The sequence below is a fragment of the Mytilus edulis genome, chromosome 10 (assembly GCF_963676685.1).
Source record: "Mytilus edulis chromosome 10, xbMytEdul2.2, whole genome shotgun sequence".
Classification (NCBI taxonomy): Eukaryota; Metazoa; Mollusca; class Bivalvia; order Mytilida; family Mytilidae; genus Mytilus; species Mytilus edulis.
The window spans coordinates 78,662,255-78,681,580 of NC_092353.1; the positions used below are offsets into that span (position 1 = coordinate 78,662,255).

At 31.2% G+C, this 19,326-nt stretch overlaps 1 protein-coding gene across 8 annotated transcripts in view; it reads right to left on the reverse strand.

Moving 5' to 3' along the window:
• LOC139491978 (alpha-taxilin-like) overlaps positions 1–19,326 on the reverse strand; it is a 24,935-nt gene continuing 5,609 nt past the window's right edge. For 3 of the 8 annotated variants that reach the window (XM_071279973.1, XM_071279971.1, XM_071279969.1), the window contains exons 2-13: positions 15,167–15,707; positions 13,985–14,311; positions 12,137–12,276; positions 10,078–10,188; positions 9,384–9,449; positions 8,159–8,287; positions 7,427–7,546; positions 6,479–6,532; positions 5,302–5,394; positions 3,347–3,442; positions 1,914–2,034; positions 1–1,083 (exon numbers count right to left, since the gene is read on the reverse strand). In XM_071279973.1, coding sequence (XP_071136074.1) covers positions 737–1,083; positions 1,914–2,034; positions 3,347–3,442; positions 5,302–5,394; positions 6,479–6,532; positions 7,427–7,546; positions 8,159–8,287; positions 9,384–9,449; positions 10,078–10,188; positions 12,137–12,276; positions 13,985–14,311; positions 15,167–15,179 — 1,617 coding nt within the window. In that variant the 5' untranslated portion in view covers positions 15,180–15,707 and the 3' untranslated portion in view covers positions 1–736. Of the gene's footprint in view, positions 1,084–1,913; positions 2,035–3,346; positions 3,443–5,301; positions 5,395–6,478; positions 6,533–7,426; positions 7,547–8,158; positions 8,288–9,383; positions 9,450–10,077; positions 10,189–12,136; positions 12,277–13,975; positions 14,312–15,166; positions 15,708–17,042; positions 17,153–19,326 lie in introns of those variants that run through there. The other 5 variants (XM_071279972.1, XM_071279970.1, XM_071279968.1 and 2 more) reach the window with 3 other exon arrangements.

Genomic DNA, 19,326 nt, shown 5'->3' on the forward strand with positions numbered 1-19,326 from the left:
TTTAATATATTCAATTTTATTGTTTTATGCTCATTTTTTGTATTTTCTTTTACAAGTTGCAAAATACATCACAATATTTCTCTGGTTTTGAAAAAGTAATTTACAGGCAAATGTTCAATGTGAACATACAACTGTATGTACTGAGTCTAAATGAAAGGCTGGGATTCATGGATATAATGCCATCGTAATAAATGTATTTTGGTGCAAACATTAAGCAAAAAGAAATTCGCTTTAGTACGCCAAAAAATACAACAGAACTATTTTTAATATAAATCAAAACACCCATTTCTGAAATGGTCAAAATAAAGCAAACTAAAATATAATTTAATCCTGCCTTTATAAACAGACTGTACTCAATTTCACAATTTTCACTGTAAAATTTTCTGTGGTGAATTACGGAACAATAATGAGTCTAACTCTACATGAATGCAAGTGGCTAAGTGTTTTTATAGAAATTATATTAAATATAAAAGAGCAATGGATTAAAAATTTATGTAATCATTTCAAGATTACAATTGCAAATTGCCATAAAATCATTTATAATGTTTTAGTTGATAGAAAATGACTTCTTCATCTTCTATTAAACCTATTTTGACTACTTCAAATGAAATCCCTGACATAATATGCTCTGAAAAATGGATAGCATGTCTTTTTTTTTACATTTAAGAAAACAAAATTTAAAGCCAAGTGAAAAAATATGCAAACAAACAGTCCAAGGAGAACAGTACATTAAAAACTATGCTTGTCCACTGCTGTCAGGGACAGAAACATCATTTGATTGGCTCAGATTTCCTGTGGCACCATCTGATTGGTTACTGTTATCTTGGTTTGTATTGGATGGATCTTCACCAGGTGATGTATCACATGTTTCTCCTTGCTGTGTTGTAGAGTCTGCAGAACATGCCTGTGTTTTATCATCACAGTTTGAAGGAGATGTGTTCTCTTCTGAACACACTGTTCCTTCATCTAGAGGGGGTGTGTCACCATCAGCAGCTCCATCTGCTGGTGTTTTTGTTGATGTTGATTCACTAACCTCCCCTGTGGCAGCCTTCCCAGAAGCCTCTGTTTCTAATTTTGTCATATCTGTAAAACATGTTTCAGAATGCAAAAGTGAGTGTGTAAAAAATAAAGCAGCATCGAAGGTTTTTAATATAATAAAGTTAGATGTCATCTGGAAAACAAAAAATGGATTTTTTTACTGCCAGCTGAGAAAACTAACTGTGTAGTGAAAAACAATCTAAATGTTTTACAATTGGTAATAAAACTCTGTAGACAAATTTGTTTTAACAACAGTTGTGAATAGATGGAATTATCTAGATTTGTTTTTTTTTAAATTTAAATTTCACATAATTTCTAATAAATCTTATTTTTAACTTATCAGTTATTCAATAAGTAACCAAACATATTCCTGCATCTTACATTTTTATTTGTATTTAAATACAGAAAATATGAAAAATAATGATATAAGGGAGACAATCCAATTTCCCAATATATATGTTCAGGGCCATTCCATTAAAATGTGTGTGGGAGGGTAGGAAAGGACTTTAATAGTATCCCTACAACTAAGAACCATTTTTTAGATAATTTTGAATAATGGTAATAGATACATAACCCACTTTCAATTATTAAACTTCCCTCCCTACCCTCCCACATACATTTTAATGGAATGGCCCTTAAATAGGAAATGATTCTGTTTGAATTAGGAGATGACAGGTGTTAAACATTCAAGAATACACTTTTACCCATATTAAGATGGAGACATGTTAATGTAATAAATATAAACCTTTCTATAATAAATAAAATAATCCTGTTGAGCCAAAAGATTAAAAAAGATTTACTCATCCCAAGATATTGTTTTGATTCAGAGCCAAATATTGAAGTGACATTAGCCACAAATAAAAACAACAACTTACCCATTCCTGATGCCTCCAGTACTTTTCTACCTAACCTTTCTGCCTGCATGGCTCTACAGAGAGATTCTAATTTGTTGATTTTGGCCATCAACATTGGTTTCTCTTTATCATAGGCTTGTTTCTGAAACAAACATACGAATTAATATTATTCAACAAACTATACCAATTTGTGAAATATAATTTAAAGCATATGTTCAAAATACAAAGGAAAAGGTATCCTTAGGGCCAATAATTGAAGCATTAGACTGAATAAAAAACAAGAATGTGTCAATAGTACACGAATGCCCCACTCACACTATCATTTCTGTGATTAGTGGACCGTAAAATTGGGGTAAAAACTCTAATTTGGCCTTTAAATTAGAAAGATCATATAACAGGGAACATGTATACTAAGTTTCAAGTTGATTGGACTTCAACTTCATCAAAAACTACCTTGACCAAAAACTTTAACCTGAAATTTGCACTATCATTTTCTATGTTCAGTGAACCGTGAAATTGGGGTCAAAACACTAACTTGGCATTAAAATTAGAAAGATCATATCATAGGGGACATGTGTACTGAGTTTCAAGTTGATTGGACTTCAACTTCATCAAAAACTACCTTGACCAAAAACTTTAACCTGAAGCGGGACGAACGGACAGAAGGACAGATGATCGGAAGGACAGACGGACGCACAGACCAGAAAACATAATGCTCCTCTACTATCAAAGGTGGGGCATAAAATTGTAGGTGGGGCATAAAAATTGTGTCTTTAAGGTTCCCAACTGATCTTCATGTTTATAAGCCTTACCTGAACAATTTTTTTCTTCATTCATTGGGAAATTAATTAATATTTTATCCTTCAAGGCACAAAATACATGCATGTATAGACAATATTCATCAGACTTGATCTAAATTGCATGTAGATGTATGTACCATATAAACAGTGTTTTTAATGAATTATTGAAATACTGACCAATCAACCCTATTTTATAGAATGGGACTGTATTTTGTCCAGGTGGTATTTGCATAAAGATAACTGACAAGTTAAGACAAAGTTAAAACCCTCAAGACTTTTGAATACTATGACTATTCAAAGAGAATTTACAGTCGACAAGATATCATAATTTTATATTTTTTTTCAACATAACAAAAATTGCATTTTTATTACACTTTTTTGAATGGAAAAATATATAGCACATGCAATGTACACACCAATGACATATTTACATGAAGTTTTGTTGATCTCAGGAATAGACTACCAAATTTTGGGTCCTCAATGCTCAAAAACTTTGCCCTTTATTTGTTTTTTTTATATAACTTTTTTATTTAAGCATCACTGATGAGTCTTAAGAAGTCGAAATGCATGTCTGGCGTACAAATTCTGGTATCTATGATGATTCTAGTGTTTATATTTTTCTATTTTTTGTTTGTTATATGTAAATATACTGACCTCTTCTACCATATCTAATAAAGCTTTGTTGGCATTTTCCCATTTGTTTTTCCATGCTGCCCCATCTTTCTCTAACTTCTTTATTCTCTTTGTCATCTGTAAGTAAACCAAGGATTAACAACTATACCAAAACATTTCATACCATTTAGTAATGTATATTTTTTTTCAGTCTCCAAAACATTTAGGGAATCAACAGAAACAAAACAAAAATTTCATTCTTTATTTTTCTTTCTTCCTCCTTCTTATACTTATTTCTTTTTGGCATTTAGAGGAGGGCTTCTAAAACGGTCATATATTTAGGTCAATTATATAATGTCCGGAAAAAGTCTGGCTGTGCAAAGTATGAAACGGTCATCTACTTTTTAGTTTTCAAGGCTTTTTCGGACATTTTACCATAATTCATGATCTTTTTGACCAAACCTTTGGCCTTTAAAATACACTCATTTCTAGTCATAAAAGTGACATGATGATTAATTACAATCAAAACAACCCCTACTTCAATACTTTTAAATTTTATCAAGGCTAATTAGTTGTTGAACAGCTGAAATCTATTTTCGGTACCGGACATCGTATAAATTGATCCATCTATTCACAATTATTTTCTTACATTTCAGCGGTTTGTATCTAATTGATTAAGTCCAAAAGATTAAAATCATAAGAAATATGTTTATAAACATGATTTGATGAAAAATTTTAAAAGGTTTTAAATGAAAAATCGTCAGAACTACGTTGTATGAACTAGAACACATGTGCGCATGTGCACAGGTGGGAAATTTAGTTATGCATCCTACATTTCTTCAAAAATGCTAATATTATCATTGATACCTGTATCTAACGTTCATTTTAAGTATTTTGTTGAAGAAATAACGTGGAAAGACCTTCACTCAGTCATGCTTTGTAACGTACACGGATTTTACGTACCCGTTTATGGTCCATGTTTTACAATTGTCAAGTCAACATCCGGTTTTAGGGAAATGTGATTTTAAAAACGAAAGTAAAGTTTTTGACGTCATTTTGCACAAATAAAGAGTCTAAGGCAAATATATATCAGCATGTTCATTTAAATGATGCACTGCCAATTTAACAGTTTACGTCAGAACCAAAGTAAAGTTTTATATCTTTTTTTAATCTAATGTCAATCATTGGGTTGGCCATCTAATTTCCATAATTGCCTTTTGTGACTTAGTCTTAGGGATTAAAATCGGTATCAGATATAAAATGTCCGGCTGGCTCAAATATTTTTTGGAAGCCCTGATTTAGACATTTGTGTATTATTATTATATCCACAATGAATAAAACAGTTATGCAAAAAAAGTTGCCTGGAAGCATTTTTGATAGCATTATTTAGTATTATTTTATTTTTACCTGCACATGTCCCTATGTTGCATGTTATACCTTAAAAAGTTTTTGAACCAATTTTTACAGAAGATCAGTCTTTACAATAAACTTTTAAATCTACAGGCCCAGGAGCTCTATTTTTTTTTTAATTTTGATCTGTAGAGATGAAAGCAATTTTACAAGCCTGAGCTGCTGAGTCAGCATGAAGACTGAAATAACTGTTATAACCTTCAGCAATATATGATTCAAATAACTTATATTATCTCCCTTTGTTTAAAATCTTTTTCTAGCTCATTCTTCTTTCTCATTTTACATTTTGAACATTCCAACTATTTCTGGTTATTTTTACTTTTTTGATTGTCAATGAAAACTTCCATAACAAATATCTATTGTGCAGAGTTAAAAAAAAAATAAAAAAATTGTAATACAAAATTTGCAAGAAAGGTGAAAAGCTTATTTTTCGTATTTCAACAAAATACAAGTTAAGTTTCCTGGAGACTAAATTGTCAAAACCAGGGAATCAAGTATTCTTGAAAATACAATTATTCCTCAATCCACCAAAAAATGAATTTCGGAAAAGTAAGTGATCTATATTATTCTATACATATACAACTGACCTTATCCATTTCTGTTTTAAATTTCTGGAACATGTCGTTACTTTTATTAATGGTAGACTGGAATTCCTCATATCTCTCCTTGTACATGTTTAACTGAAAAGAGTGTGGTATTCAGTCAATAAAAGTGAAAAGCTTTTGATCATTTCAATTTGATTTCTATCATTCTAATAACAAAAGTGCCATAGACAGGGTGGATTTTCAATCTATTTCAAGTAAAATGCAAATATTCCTGTCAGAATGAAATCAATGATCAATTATTAATAATAATGTTGACTGCTGTACTCATATTTTTAACATAACAACCTTTTATGTCTGTTTGTTTTGTTCACATTGTTGTCATTTTAATGGGAATTTTATGTGACTGTCATACAAGTCAGAGGTTCAGCTAGCTATAAAACCAGGTTAAATCAACCATTTTCTACACAAGGAAATATATGTGCCAATTCAGGAATATGACATTTGTTTTCCCTTCATTTGATGTGTTGCAGCTTTTAATTTGCCACTTGAAAAGAGACTTTCTGATTTGAATTTTCATTGGAGTTCGTTTTTTTTGTTGGAGTTGCCTTGTTTTCTAAAACACCATATTTCGTTTTTAATTATTGATTTGTTGCCTGCTTAAAGTCCAGTGGCGATTATTTCAAGCATACTCAGGAAGAGTGTATGCATTTTGAAATCTTCACATTCATGACATCAAGTCATGTAGTATAAGGTTACACAATCTACATTCAATGGTTTTTTTTATATTCTGGTTTTTTTTTTTAGAAATATTTTTATTTACCAATCAAACATTGTTTGATGCATGAAAACTTATTATAACTTATAACTTATCTACTTTTAGCATCAGCAACTAATGAGACAGAGACTGTTCAACCTTAGTAAATACATTAACCCCCCTTTTTGTTTGTTCTTCACAATTTTTAGTATTGTGTTTAGTTTTGTTGTCAGTCTTTTCATCCTTTTTATGTGCATGATGTTGTCTTGTTTTTTATTCTTTCCCTTTGCAACTTATTTTTTTAAAAAAAATTCAGAGCTATGGTATACAAATATACATTTTTTGTACATCAAAGTTGAACTTTTTTATGATTACTATTGATCATTAAACAGCATTGTTTCCTCAAATGTAATACATTCAGATTTTATTAGCATATTTGTCTCTTAATTAATTATAATAAAATACCTGTGCCTCCAAAAGGACTGATTTCTTTTGTGCTTCTGTTGCTTGCAGTAGCAGCTGAAAAGGAAAACAAAGAATAAATCCAATTGTAAGATCAAAATATTTTTGCAGTGTTTTTAATGTTACTAAATAGATAGAATAGGGTTTTGCAACAACAACAAAATTTGCATTTTAAATTTTAATAGCTTTATTGGTATAATGTAGCAATACTGTAAGTCCATTTTTTTTTGTGTGTATTGATCCAGGAAATTTTTGTATTCTTGGGAACAAGATTTTGTGGTTTTCAAATACTTTATACATGCCAACAGGTAACCTGTAAAGTTAATCTGGCAATTGTGTTAGTTATTTTCGGCAATCACAAACATATTAATAAAGTGATAGAAAAAAATTCTGAATTTACAGAATAAAACTGACAATTTTATTATAAAAACAATACACTAATAAAAAAATAAACCATAATGTTATGTTGTTTATTCAAATTTATTACTACTTTGATACTTTTTTGGTTAAATTAAAAAAATAAAATTACATTAACTTTTAAAACAATCTGACAAAAAAGTTGTTCATGTTATGGTGCATTCATTATTATTTGAGATACCAATTTTTGTTGATTTTGTGGTTACAGTTGGAATCACAAATTTAAATAGTCAAGTAAGTACAAATTTTCATTATGACGACCTTGGAAAACCATTAAATCAAATATTCACGAAAATACAGTTTCCTTAGTCCACAAAATAAATGAAACCACAGTATACTAAAACTTACTTTGTCTGAAATTGAACTGATTGTATTTGCAGTTCATTTAATTGTAAATTAACTTTCCATTCAACATTCACAATAATAAATGCTTGTAAATTTTTTTTATTTACATAAATTATCCTTCTTTTTATTATAAACATCAATACTTTGAAAACTTTGTCCTAATTATTAACCTAACAGAACCAAACTTACCACTTCTTTTTCTCTTTTTGATCTTTCTTGTTCCTCCTTTAGTATTGCATTTGACTGAGCTAACCTGGCATCAGCTAACTTTTGTTCTAGTTCTCTATGTTGCATTACTTTTTCTACTTGCTGAAAATGACAAATAAAAACTTGTACTTTTGTAGAGATAATTACTAAACATTACTAATCTACAATAAAATATCTTCTCTAGCCCCTGGATTGACTTGATCAACTATAATAAAATAAATTTTCTGTGATACAGGTTCAAATGTAGGTTACTGTATGTGAGAAATAAATAATTGATGTTAAACATGAATTAATCGAGTAAAATATAGGTCAGATTGACCAACTTTTCTGGAGAGAATATTAAAATCACTATACATGCTATATGAATACGTTCATGGGATATTTGATTTCATAACATTAGCTGGCAAGCTCTGAGTTTACCTTTTGTAACTTTGTATTCTTACATTTTCTCTTGTTTCATATATTGTTCTATGAACTTTCAAATTTTCTAACTAATCCTGTGGTTGTTGTTTGTTGCTGTGTTATATATTTGTTTTGAATTGTTTTACTTTTTTTTATTTAAGCCCAAGTATGTGGTATGGGCTTTGCTCATCGTTGCATGTGCATAGTGACCTATAGTTGTTAATTTCTGTGTCATTTGGTCTCTTGTGGAAAGTTTTCTCATTGGCAATCATACCACATCTTTTTTTTTATATCTATGTTTTCCTCTTTTACCTTTTCTCTAGTTTCGTATTGTTCTATAAACTTTTTAAGTTTGCTGGCTAACTCTGTATTTTCTTCTCGTAACTTTGTATTTCTCTCATGATGATCCTGCATTTGTTGTTGAATTTCACCAATAGTTGTCTATAAAATAGGTAATATATACAACCTTTTAATATATATATTTGATTTCAAAATAACTAGCATTCAGGTTATTTCGAGAGAAAATTCATTAAGTTATATTTGAAACTGATTTTTTTTCTAAGGGATGGTACCGAAAATACTATTGTTTCTGTTGGTGGTGGGGGTGGAAAAAAAGTTCTGTCCCTGGGGAGGGGGACCAAGTATTTTCTGGAACAGCCCTAAAATATTTGCAGGGAAATGGCGTTTTAACATTCACAGAAGTGAAATGATGTCTCCAGCAGAATTATAAATGCAGAGCAAAAAACAACCAATTATTACAGCCAGGCCATATATATTTTTTCTGGTTTAATTGAAATAGACAAAAGATTTTGCATAAACTCATTTGATGGGTAATCTTGCAAAATTTTCAATTATTTAAAGTCCTGAAACTGTAAACAGTGTCATAAACAAAACAAGAAAACTTTCTCATTGCAATAATTATCTCCCCTGAAACTGTAATGACTCCCTTGAATTGAATGATTTATAAATTCCCTAAAATTGTGGGGTAATTTTGAAATTTTAATTTGGTCACAATCCTGACAGTCTTGTGTTAACACTGACTATGGTGTATTTAAAGTATCAACATATTACTTTTACTAATGGAAGTCTGCAATTTGTAAATTACATGGTCCAAGTCAATTCTGTTGTACATTTTGATTCAATAAGTTAGCAGACACTGATTCATTGGGGAACAAATTCTAATAAAATCATATGGGGTTTAATAGACATACTTGATGTTCTCTCTTGAACTGGTGAATTGTGCTAACAAAAAACGAAAAAAATGCAGTCACCAGATTCAGTCTGTGGTTTTTTATTGTATAATTGTTTAGTTTCAGGCATTGAATTAGGGATTTACTAATTAAAGACTTGAAGCCCCTGATTTTGTATTTAATAAATAGCCAAGCTTGTGGCTGCATTGTCTAGAATTGATATGATGTGGACACAAGTCTTTCCTTTAAGACCTTTAGGTACATGTATATTTTTAGTGAACTAGTGTTGTTGGGTTGCTGTCCCCCTGTGCTTTTTACTCTGTATCTTTACAAGTATCAATATATACCTGGAATTTCCCCGATATTTCCTTTCTTTTTTCATCTTCTTCTCTGGCTCTTTGTAAACTTTCTTGCTGCCAAAATGAATTTAAATTATGCAATAATGTAGAAAAAAAATATTTTAATCACTATTTCAACATAGACATTGAAGATTTCCTCAACAGGCATATAAAACACACATGTTGACATTTAAATGTTTTTAATATCCTGCTTGAAATTTATATTTTGTTCTGCAATTTAGTTTTTGTACTAATCATTTCACCTACATATATCTCTACTGCTTTTTTTTTGGTAAGTAAGGTAAAATAATTCACATGACTGACTGACTTTGCTTATAGCTGACAACAAAGGCTACAGAATCATAATTTATACTGATGGGGAAACAATTCAAAACAATACAATTTCCTAATTACACTGATGAAAAAATTATGTCCTTTACATCTTTAAACAAAATCTTTTGGAGGAGCACTGATTGACAATGACATTTAAATTTGGGATAATACACAAAATCGTTTGGAGGTGAACTGATTGGCATAAATTAGTCTGGATTTTTAGTAGAAATATGGCTTTGAATAAGCATTCAGTAACTGCAATACTCTTTGATCAATTCTTCTTGTGTTTTTTTTATTGTTTTTTGTAATTAATATTAATATTAATAAAGTGAAGCTCTCTCCAACTGAAGTCTATTGTTGCACTACTTACTCTAATAACTTGGTTGTGTTTCTGTAACTCTCTACACAGTCCCTCCAGTTTACTTTTAGCCATTACTGCTTTTGTGTGTTCAGTTTGTAACTGATCTTTTTCTCTCGTTGTCTAAAAAATATATATGTATATTGAATATTAAAAAATATAAAATACCCTGTATTATTTTTGACAAAGATAGTGTTAAAATAGATTTGACACATATTTGACATGTCTGATGCATTTGCTACAGTGGTTTAAATCGCAACCTTTATCATATAAATACAGTCAAAACTGTATAAAGTAATTACTCCTTGGAAATATTTAAAATGAGGTTCCCAAGATTTCAAATTCTGACAATGCTTTAATCATGGCAAATTGTTTAGGAGTTTTCCCATGGTAGAGTCATCTTTTTTGGGCAAGTGAAATAAAAACAAGAATGTGTCCAAAGTACACGGATGCCCTACTCGCACTATCCTTTTCCATGTTCCATGGACCGTGAAATTGGGTAATAATCTAATTTGGTATTAAAATTAGAAAGATTATACTATAGGGAACATATGTACTAAGTTTCAAGTTGATTGGATTTCAATTTTATCAAAAACTACCTTGACCAAAAACTTTAACCTGAAACTCCCACTTTCATTTTCTATGTTTAGTGGACCGTGAAATTGGGGTCAAAAGTCTAATTTGGATTCAAAATTAAAAAGATTATATCATAAGCAACAAGTTTACTAAGTTTCAAGTTGATTGGACTTCAGCTTCACCAAAAACTACCTTGACCAAAAACTTTAACCTGAAACTCCCACTTTCATTTTCTATGTTCAGTGGACCGTGAAATTGGGGTCAAAAGTCTAATTTGGCTTTAAAATTAGAAAGATCATATCATAAGCAACAAGTCTATTAAGTTTCAAGTTGATTGGACTTCAGCTTCATCAAAAACTACCTTGACCAAAAACTTTAACCTGAATGGACGGACGCACAGACGAACAGAGCCACAGACCAGAAAACATAATGCCCCTCTTCTATCGATTCGTAGGTGGGGCATAAAAAACAAAGAGCTGTCAGAGTGACAGCAAACCAGTTTTCCAGCAGAGGTCGAACCCTGAACAGATGAGCAAGTATGGACACCACATTTCAGCTTAAAACAGCTCTAAATTTGGATTGTGATTGAATATTTGACACATCACTGGTTTGTGACACAAAATGAATGTGGTCAAAGAACTGAAAAATTTGAAATTAGACATTTACCTATTATGGTCCAATATCCTAAATCTTAAGTACATTGTTAAAATCAGCATATTAAAGAACCCCAGGAGTTCACTTCATAAAAAACAAGTGAAACTGTGAGCTACTGCTTACTGATGATACCCACGCCACAAGTGGATAATTTTAATAGTGTAAAAATATGCAAGTGTTCGGTAAACAGGAAGTTGTTGAGTAGTGAATCTGAAAACGCATCATACAGTATAAAAGCTGACTTTAAACCTTGCAACCAAATTTCAGAAATCCTTTTATTGTAGTTCCATAGAAAAATGTGACAAAAAATTTTCAACTAGGCTATCATGTGTAAAATCATAAAAGTGTTTGGTAAACAGGAAATTGTCGAGTGATAAATCTGAAAACGCATCACACGGTATAGCCCTTATATAAACCATGAAACCAAATTTCAGAAATCCTGGTATTGTAGTTCCTGAGAAAAATGTGACGAAAAATATTCATGGGACAGACAGACAGACGGATAGATGGACAGACAGAGGTTAAACAGTATACCCCCTTTTTCAAAGCGGGGGTATAAATATATATATATAGCAATCAGAAAATTAGATTATAAGGAATAGCAAACAGTAAAAGAGAGAATGGAAATGGGGAATATGTGAAAGAAACAACAACCTGACCAAAGTGCAGAAAACAGCTGAATGCCAACAATCATGACAATAGGTCTTTATCACAGCGAGAAAATCCCACACCTGGAGGGACAGTTCAGCTGGCCTCTTTCTGTCTGTACTAATTTTCTGAATGTTATACATATATTGTTTTTTAAATGACATTAATCTGTATATACTAAATATATACTCACCACACTAAGTTTACGCTGCATTTGTTTGACTGTAGAATTTACAGTTCTGTGTTCCTCATGGAGATCAGCATACTTTTTACACAAGGCAGCTAATTTTTCTTCCGTTGTTTGTAGGCTGTTCAAAGCTCTCAAAATATGATCTACAGAAAAAATAAAATTCCCTAGTTTTGAATCGTAATCTAGCTCTTAGAATGTGACACATGTTGATTCTTAAAATATAACCTAGCTCTCAGAATACAGAAAAACATACATTTTCCAAAGTTCTCAATCTAGTCCTTTTATAGATTTTTTTGTCACTGCTATACCTGTCAATATGATAAGAAACTTTCAAAAACCTTCATATTCTATTCAGCTTGGTTAAATTAAGACACCTACTGTCGGCCACAAATTTTGCACATCCAGCTACGCTTTAGGTTGAAGAAAGAACTGCGTAAAAACCAAGATCTCTAATTTTAAAACTTTTAAAAGAAGCCGGGCAAGGAAAATTATGTGGGTGTTGATTAATTACAAAACCGACTTTTCTTTAATCTTTTTTCAGGTGTTGCTGAAAGATGCAAGATGATTGTGCAATCACATCAATAATTTGTTATTCTGATAATCCTGAAAAAAAGCTTAAACATTTCATGGAGAAGTGCCAGAATCTAAATGCACCAGTGATTTGTTTTGAAAGGTAATATGAAGTGGATCTATAAAAACACATGCTAGTCTGTTTCTGTTCTAAAATAAACAATAGACTTTGAAGATACTAAATTACAGATCATTAAATTATAACAATACACAAAAGTAATGTTATAAACTGTTAGATATTACGTCAATCAATCCTTCTGGAGGCAAGTGGTTTATAATCTGTTTAACTTACAATCCTGATATATACTAGTGCACATGCACTCTTGCTTTCATCAATGAAGTTCAAGGACACCAAGCTAACACAATTTTCTTTTTTATACAATCAACAAGATAAAAGTTTGAGTTATTAAAAAAATGTTATTAACAAACTTAATACTTTTTTTTTAACACCTGTTTCTGAACTTAGTTACCCCTTGGTCTAAAAATATCAAAATAAGATTCAACTATGAAATTTTAATACAAATATAGCAAACCCAAAAAATTTAGCTTCCCAATTTACTAATTTTTTTTTAACCATTTCCCAAAATTTCTGAAATTGAATTTCAAAATATAACATTGAAGTAACAGACAGATCTGTTTTTACATCACAAGAGGAAAAATGCATTATTCTTCTCACATGGAATTTAATCAGATATCTTTCTAATATTTACTTGTTATGCTACTGACATTTTGACAGATGGTGTCCTTGAACTTCAATGAAAACATATTGATCAATGATGTCGAATACTCTGAACATTTGGAATTATTTTTGGCTCATAATTTACATTTAAAACAAGAATGTGTCCTCAGTACACGAATGCCCCACTCACACTATCATTTTCCATGTTCAGTGGACCGTGAAATTGGGGTAAAAACTCTAATTTGGCATTAAAATTAGAAAGATCATATCATAGGGAACATGTGTACTAAGTTTGAAGTCGATTGGACTTCAACTTCATCAAAAACTACCTTGACCAAAAACTTTAACCTGGAGCGGGACAGACGGACGAACAGACAGACAGACGGACGGACGAACGGACGGACGGACCAGAAAACATAATGCCCCTCTACTATCGTAGGTGGGGCATAAAAAAGCCAGGTTGTGTAATCTTCATTCTAGACAGGGTTCACTGAATAATAATGTCTATGTATCAAAGAGATTGAATAACAAGAATATGTGATAGTAAAAGTGTTAGTCCTTGAAATCTTAAAATTTAATTCCATGACATTTACCATTTTTACCTATAGTTTTATCCTCTTTCTTTTTACTTTTTTTGTCAATTTTTGTTCGGTCTTTTGAGTCAGTGTCCTCTTTTTTCTTATTTTTATCTTCGGATGGATCAGTTTTCTCCCCATTTATTTTCAGATCTCTACTCAATGCCTCCTCTAACCCTTCAGACCCAGTACTGGCATGCATGGACCCATTCTGACTGTCAGGAGATCCATCTCTCTCAGCAGGGTCTGGGGCTGTCATCTGTTGGACCAGGGAAGAGAGTGCACTCTCACTCAAACCGGAGATCTCTGAGTTCACACCTTGTTCTTGATTTAATTGTTCTGTGGCAAAATTTTCTATGAATAGAGAGAAAAGTAACTTGTCATGCTTGTATACATATAAAGCACATTGTATAATTACATTCACAAATTGGAAAAGGTCTATTTATTGTTGATAACAGATACATTCCCCCTCCCCACACACACTACATGTACAGTGTACACTAACTTTTGAAACGTAAATGTCCACTGTCAAAATTGAACTTGACCTGTATATTACATATTTTATGATCCCATCATTGTGTTCAACATGTTTGAATTCAAAATGAATGTGCCAAGTGGAACATCAACCTTCATCAAGACTGCCATAAAAAATATATATAGCGTCTTCTTCTCATATGATTAAGTACATCATGTACATGTACAGTAGTGTATCATACTTATGGTTCTACAAGAGCTATTTTGTCAATAAATAAAGTGACAATGAGCAATTCTGTTATACATTTTGATGGAATGTTATACTCAGTTATACATGTAACAATCTATAATGGTGTTGTTCAGATATTGTCGCTGGTTCATGTCTGCTTTTTGTTTTTTGTAAATGGTATTGTTATAAATAAGGTTATTAGTTTCCTCGTTTCAATTATTTCACCTTTTTTTCATATGTGAGCATTATATACATGATATAGCTGACTATTCAGTATTGGGTGTTCTCATTGTTCATGTTGTTGAAGGCCATTCATCAGTGACCTATAATTGCTAAGTTTGAACTCTGGTGGATAGTTGTCACATTAGCAATCATACCACATCTCCGGTCCTTTTTTTTTCATATTGGAAAGATGATTTTTTTTGCTTTCCATAACAAATACCTAATGAATCCTGGACCATATATGGCCTCTATGCACTCAAAAAGGAATTCATACATGAACCTACCAACTTTCTCCATGACTTCAATTATACGTAAATCCTCTGCAATAAGCTGATGATAATAATCAAAACTTTGAAGTTCTCCGACAGGAAATGATTGTTTTTGTTCTACCTCTTTTAAATCCTCAACGTCAATTAACGATTCCTCTTCACACTTGCTATCACTATCACAAGCAAAGCTATCTTGCTGATACACAGTCACAGAATCTTTCAGTGGATATTTTAATACAGATTTAACATCCACAGCAGAAAGAGTCACGGGCTCAACGAAACAATCTAAATCTGAAAGATCCTCTGACAGTACTTCTTCTCCTAACCAAGCAACTGATTGATTTGATGCAGAGAAAGTGTCTGGGGATTGGTCTGTGTCTACAGTGGCAAGATCTGGAATTTGTTCACAAGGAGTTGAAATCTGAACTTGATGCTCAAAACCTGACGAAAGTTCTGATTTTACTTCCTGCTTTGAAAAAGATTCGTTAACTGGTTGTGCTATCTGAACAAGTTTTGGTTCAGCTACAGGCTTTATCTCTTCTCTTTCGTCTGGATGCTGAAAAAAGAAAAGCAGAATTATTGACTGAAGTCCAAAGACAACATTATTTTGTCTACATGTAGATCTATGCATTAAATCACAATTTGATTTTACTACTAGCATGACTATACATACTGGTAGCTAGTTTTGTATATATAACTAATGGTGTACCGGTAAGCTAGCGCTGTTCCCCATGCTACCAGTCTAATTGAAAAGTTGAGACGAAGAACAGCATTAAAATTAAAGCACATTTTTTTCACTTTTCAAGGTATTAAGTATGTAAGGCATGTGTACATGTGTAGGGATGTTGTGTCATGAGTGAATACTCAGTGATATCATCTTTCTAAACTTTCATCCATGCTACATGTATTATCACTATTATCTTTCAATATTGTAACATTTATTTACTACTCATTCTTAAATTATGGACTTTTGTTGTGTGTTTATACCGAAATATTTGTTAATAGTTAACAATTGCTTAAATTGTCAGCTTAAAATCTATTGATTGATTTTTGGTGTTTAATGCCACTTTCAGCACCTTTAGCTACATGTACATTGTGATGGCCAGAATTTATTGGAGGAGGGAGGAGGAAACTAAAGTGCCCAAAGAACACCAATCTTTAGCAACAAAATTGGTGATACTTATCAATTAAGATCAAAGGCACCTGCCATGTGTTGACAGGCTAGTGTGATACAGTACACGATCTACGTAGACCTCTCTACAAGCGACCTCCTTCTAGCCTCTATATATATATATATATATATATATGAATCAACAAATAAGTTTAGTAGGTAGTTTAAGGCCACTACTGACCATTGTCTAGTCATGCTAGTTGAAGAAAGAACAGTAACAATGTAAAACAATTCTGTCAACATGTATATAGATCTATAGTTCAAATTGAAAACATTCACCTAAACTTTAGTCAACAAATTTCCTATTAGTCATCATATATAGCACTGAGAAATTACAGCAGCAAATTAAATTATATTTCTCCAAAAATACATGCAATTAATTAGTAACTGATTAGAACCATTTTACTGCACAGTATGTAAAGAATTGTACTACATTCTGATGTAGCTGTGTAAAGGATTGAAGGTATTAAAGTCTATGTATTATATCAAACAGAAATATACAAGACGTCTTATATCACATCACGCAATATAAATCAACAGACACATGAGTATAGCATTCCATCATGACAACCTGGCTACCCTCCAATCTTCTACAAATACATTTCTTATATTATATTTCTTAATTAATTTCTTATCATGTTTACAATAAAATTCAATTTCCCCAAAAAATTAGAAAAAAAGATCAAAGAGGCAAGAAAATTGGCTAGAATCTGAACATACCTGTTTAATTTTTCTTGATTTTCCACGAAGAAAACATGAAGAGAGAGTTCTAAAAGTTGAGCGGAACCAGGAGAATGCCATACTATGTCATCTTCCTGGTATCAATTGTTAAGTCAATTTGGGGCTCAAGAAAGGGAGAGTCAAGAGGTAATACAGGTGCATGTAATTCCACACACATTGGAGATAACATCTTAGTATTCCCAAGAATTTACATAAAAACATGTAGAATGTCTTATGGTTGTATTGTTACAATTGCTTTTAACTATAAATATTACTAAATGTAGGAAATTATGCAAATTGGACAGGACATCACCACTGCCTATTTGACAAAATAACTAGAACTGTGCATTTCTTTTCTAATTTATAATTTAAGTTACATAAACAAGAATTGATAATTAAAGTACAGTCAACTGGATTTAAGAGTTTGATCTAGAGCAAAGTTAGCAGTCTATAGTCTATACAGTTTATATCTCATAGAATTATATGAAAGGGTCATAAATAAGAATCACTGGACACCAGGCCTCCAAGACTGGCAAGAGCAATTTTTAATCTCTTTGTATTTACTGTGTACATTGTATACTATACTGTACAATGTTTCGTCTTCTTTGAATGTTTAATATTAACTACATGTATGTCTATCTATGAGGAAACTTGTCTGGCTGCAAAAATAACACAGGAAATAATTACATGTGCTTTATATACCATGATAGTACACTGAACAATAGAACACTAACCCTTGGTACTAGTACATGTATAACATACTTTCTAACTAAGATAATCAAAGTGAATCAAGCTTTATTCCCCATTTTCTAAACTAGTGATTTTATAATTTCATGAATTCTATTTAACATGTTTAATAAGTCCAGTTACTATTATTTGTTTAAAAATATATTGAAATAGTAATTTGTCAATTTCATAGATTATTCACTTATTTTTATCAAACAAACAAAAAAATCATGAACTGATGAGGCAAAGATAATGTCAATTTTTAAAACTTGGACTAGCTATACAGCAAAGCCAAAAGTGTCAGCTGATTCAATCCCAATTTTGTTTTATGAACCTACATTGAAACAGAACCCCCTGACTGCTTCCTCAACATTAGCATGATTAGATAGTAATTATAGGTGCAGACAGCCCCAATATTGAGGATGATCATGGTGATAAGTTTCTACAATTATCAACAAGATCATCACAGCTGGAGAAATATACATCTGGTATGAAATGGTAAGAAATGGTACACCTCTAATCATTCCTATCTGATTGATGCTAATTTGAAAATGATAGTTCCACATCAAGGTCTTTGATAAGATTACATGATAAATACATTGTATCCTTGGGCCCTTAGGGATTAGCCATCATTAGGAATAAAAAATGTTATAATAAGACTCAGGAGTCATGTTCTAGGACCTTTTAGTTTTATTTTCAAAAAGAAAGTATTTTAAATATACATACATATAAAAATAAAACTGTATGGTTTTGATGATAGAATTTAACTATATACATGTACATATTTTTTGTACATTCTTTAATTATATTTACTTAGCAATGCTTAGTATTTAATTCTAAGATGTATATCAACATTCGATTGTCAACTTTAAACATTCTTTTCAACATTCCACATTCGTTTGCCACATTTGTTTTCAACATTCAACATTCGTTTTTAACATTCAATTTTCAACTTTCAACATTCGTATCATGTAAATAAATATTACATTTTGTATGTATATATTTTTTTTCAAATAATAAGTATCTTTTAAACTTACATGACTTAATATATCAGTTGTATGTTCAACATGTACATGTGCATTCAGTAATTACATTGTTGATTTTGATCAATTAAAAGATCAATTCATCTTGCATTAGTGTTATCAATTAATTATATAAAAAACGTCATCTAATTAGAAGTACATTTTGTTTATAGTCTCTCAGAAGTATTTTCATGCAAATTCTAATTTTAATTTGACAACTCTTGATCTTGATTGGTTGCAATTGATGTTTTAATCTTTGAATAATTTGAGCAGGATCGGACAGCATGAATTTCTTTTCATCAATTACAGCCGAGTGATTAATTAAAACATTATTCTATAAACAACGTAACTGCTTCACCATAAATTTGTACACAATTAAGAGTTATTGAAACCTTGATGAAATTTCTAGCAGGATAGCTATTCATGCTTTTATAAAACTAATTTTCAGCCATGCAACATTAATTTACATGTTCAAATAGAACTAAAACAAAACAACAATAACTAAAAAAACATAATGTTTACCGACATACAATGTA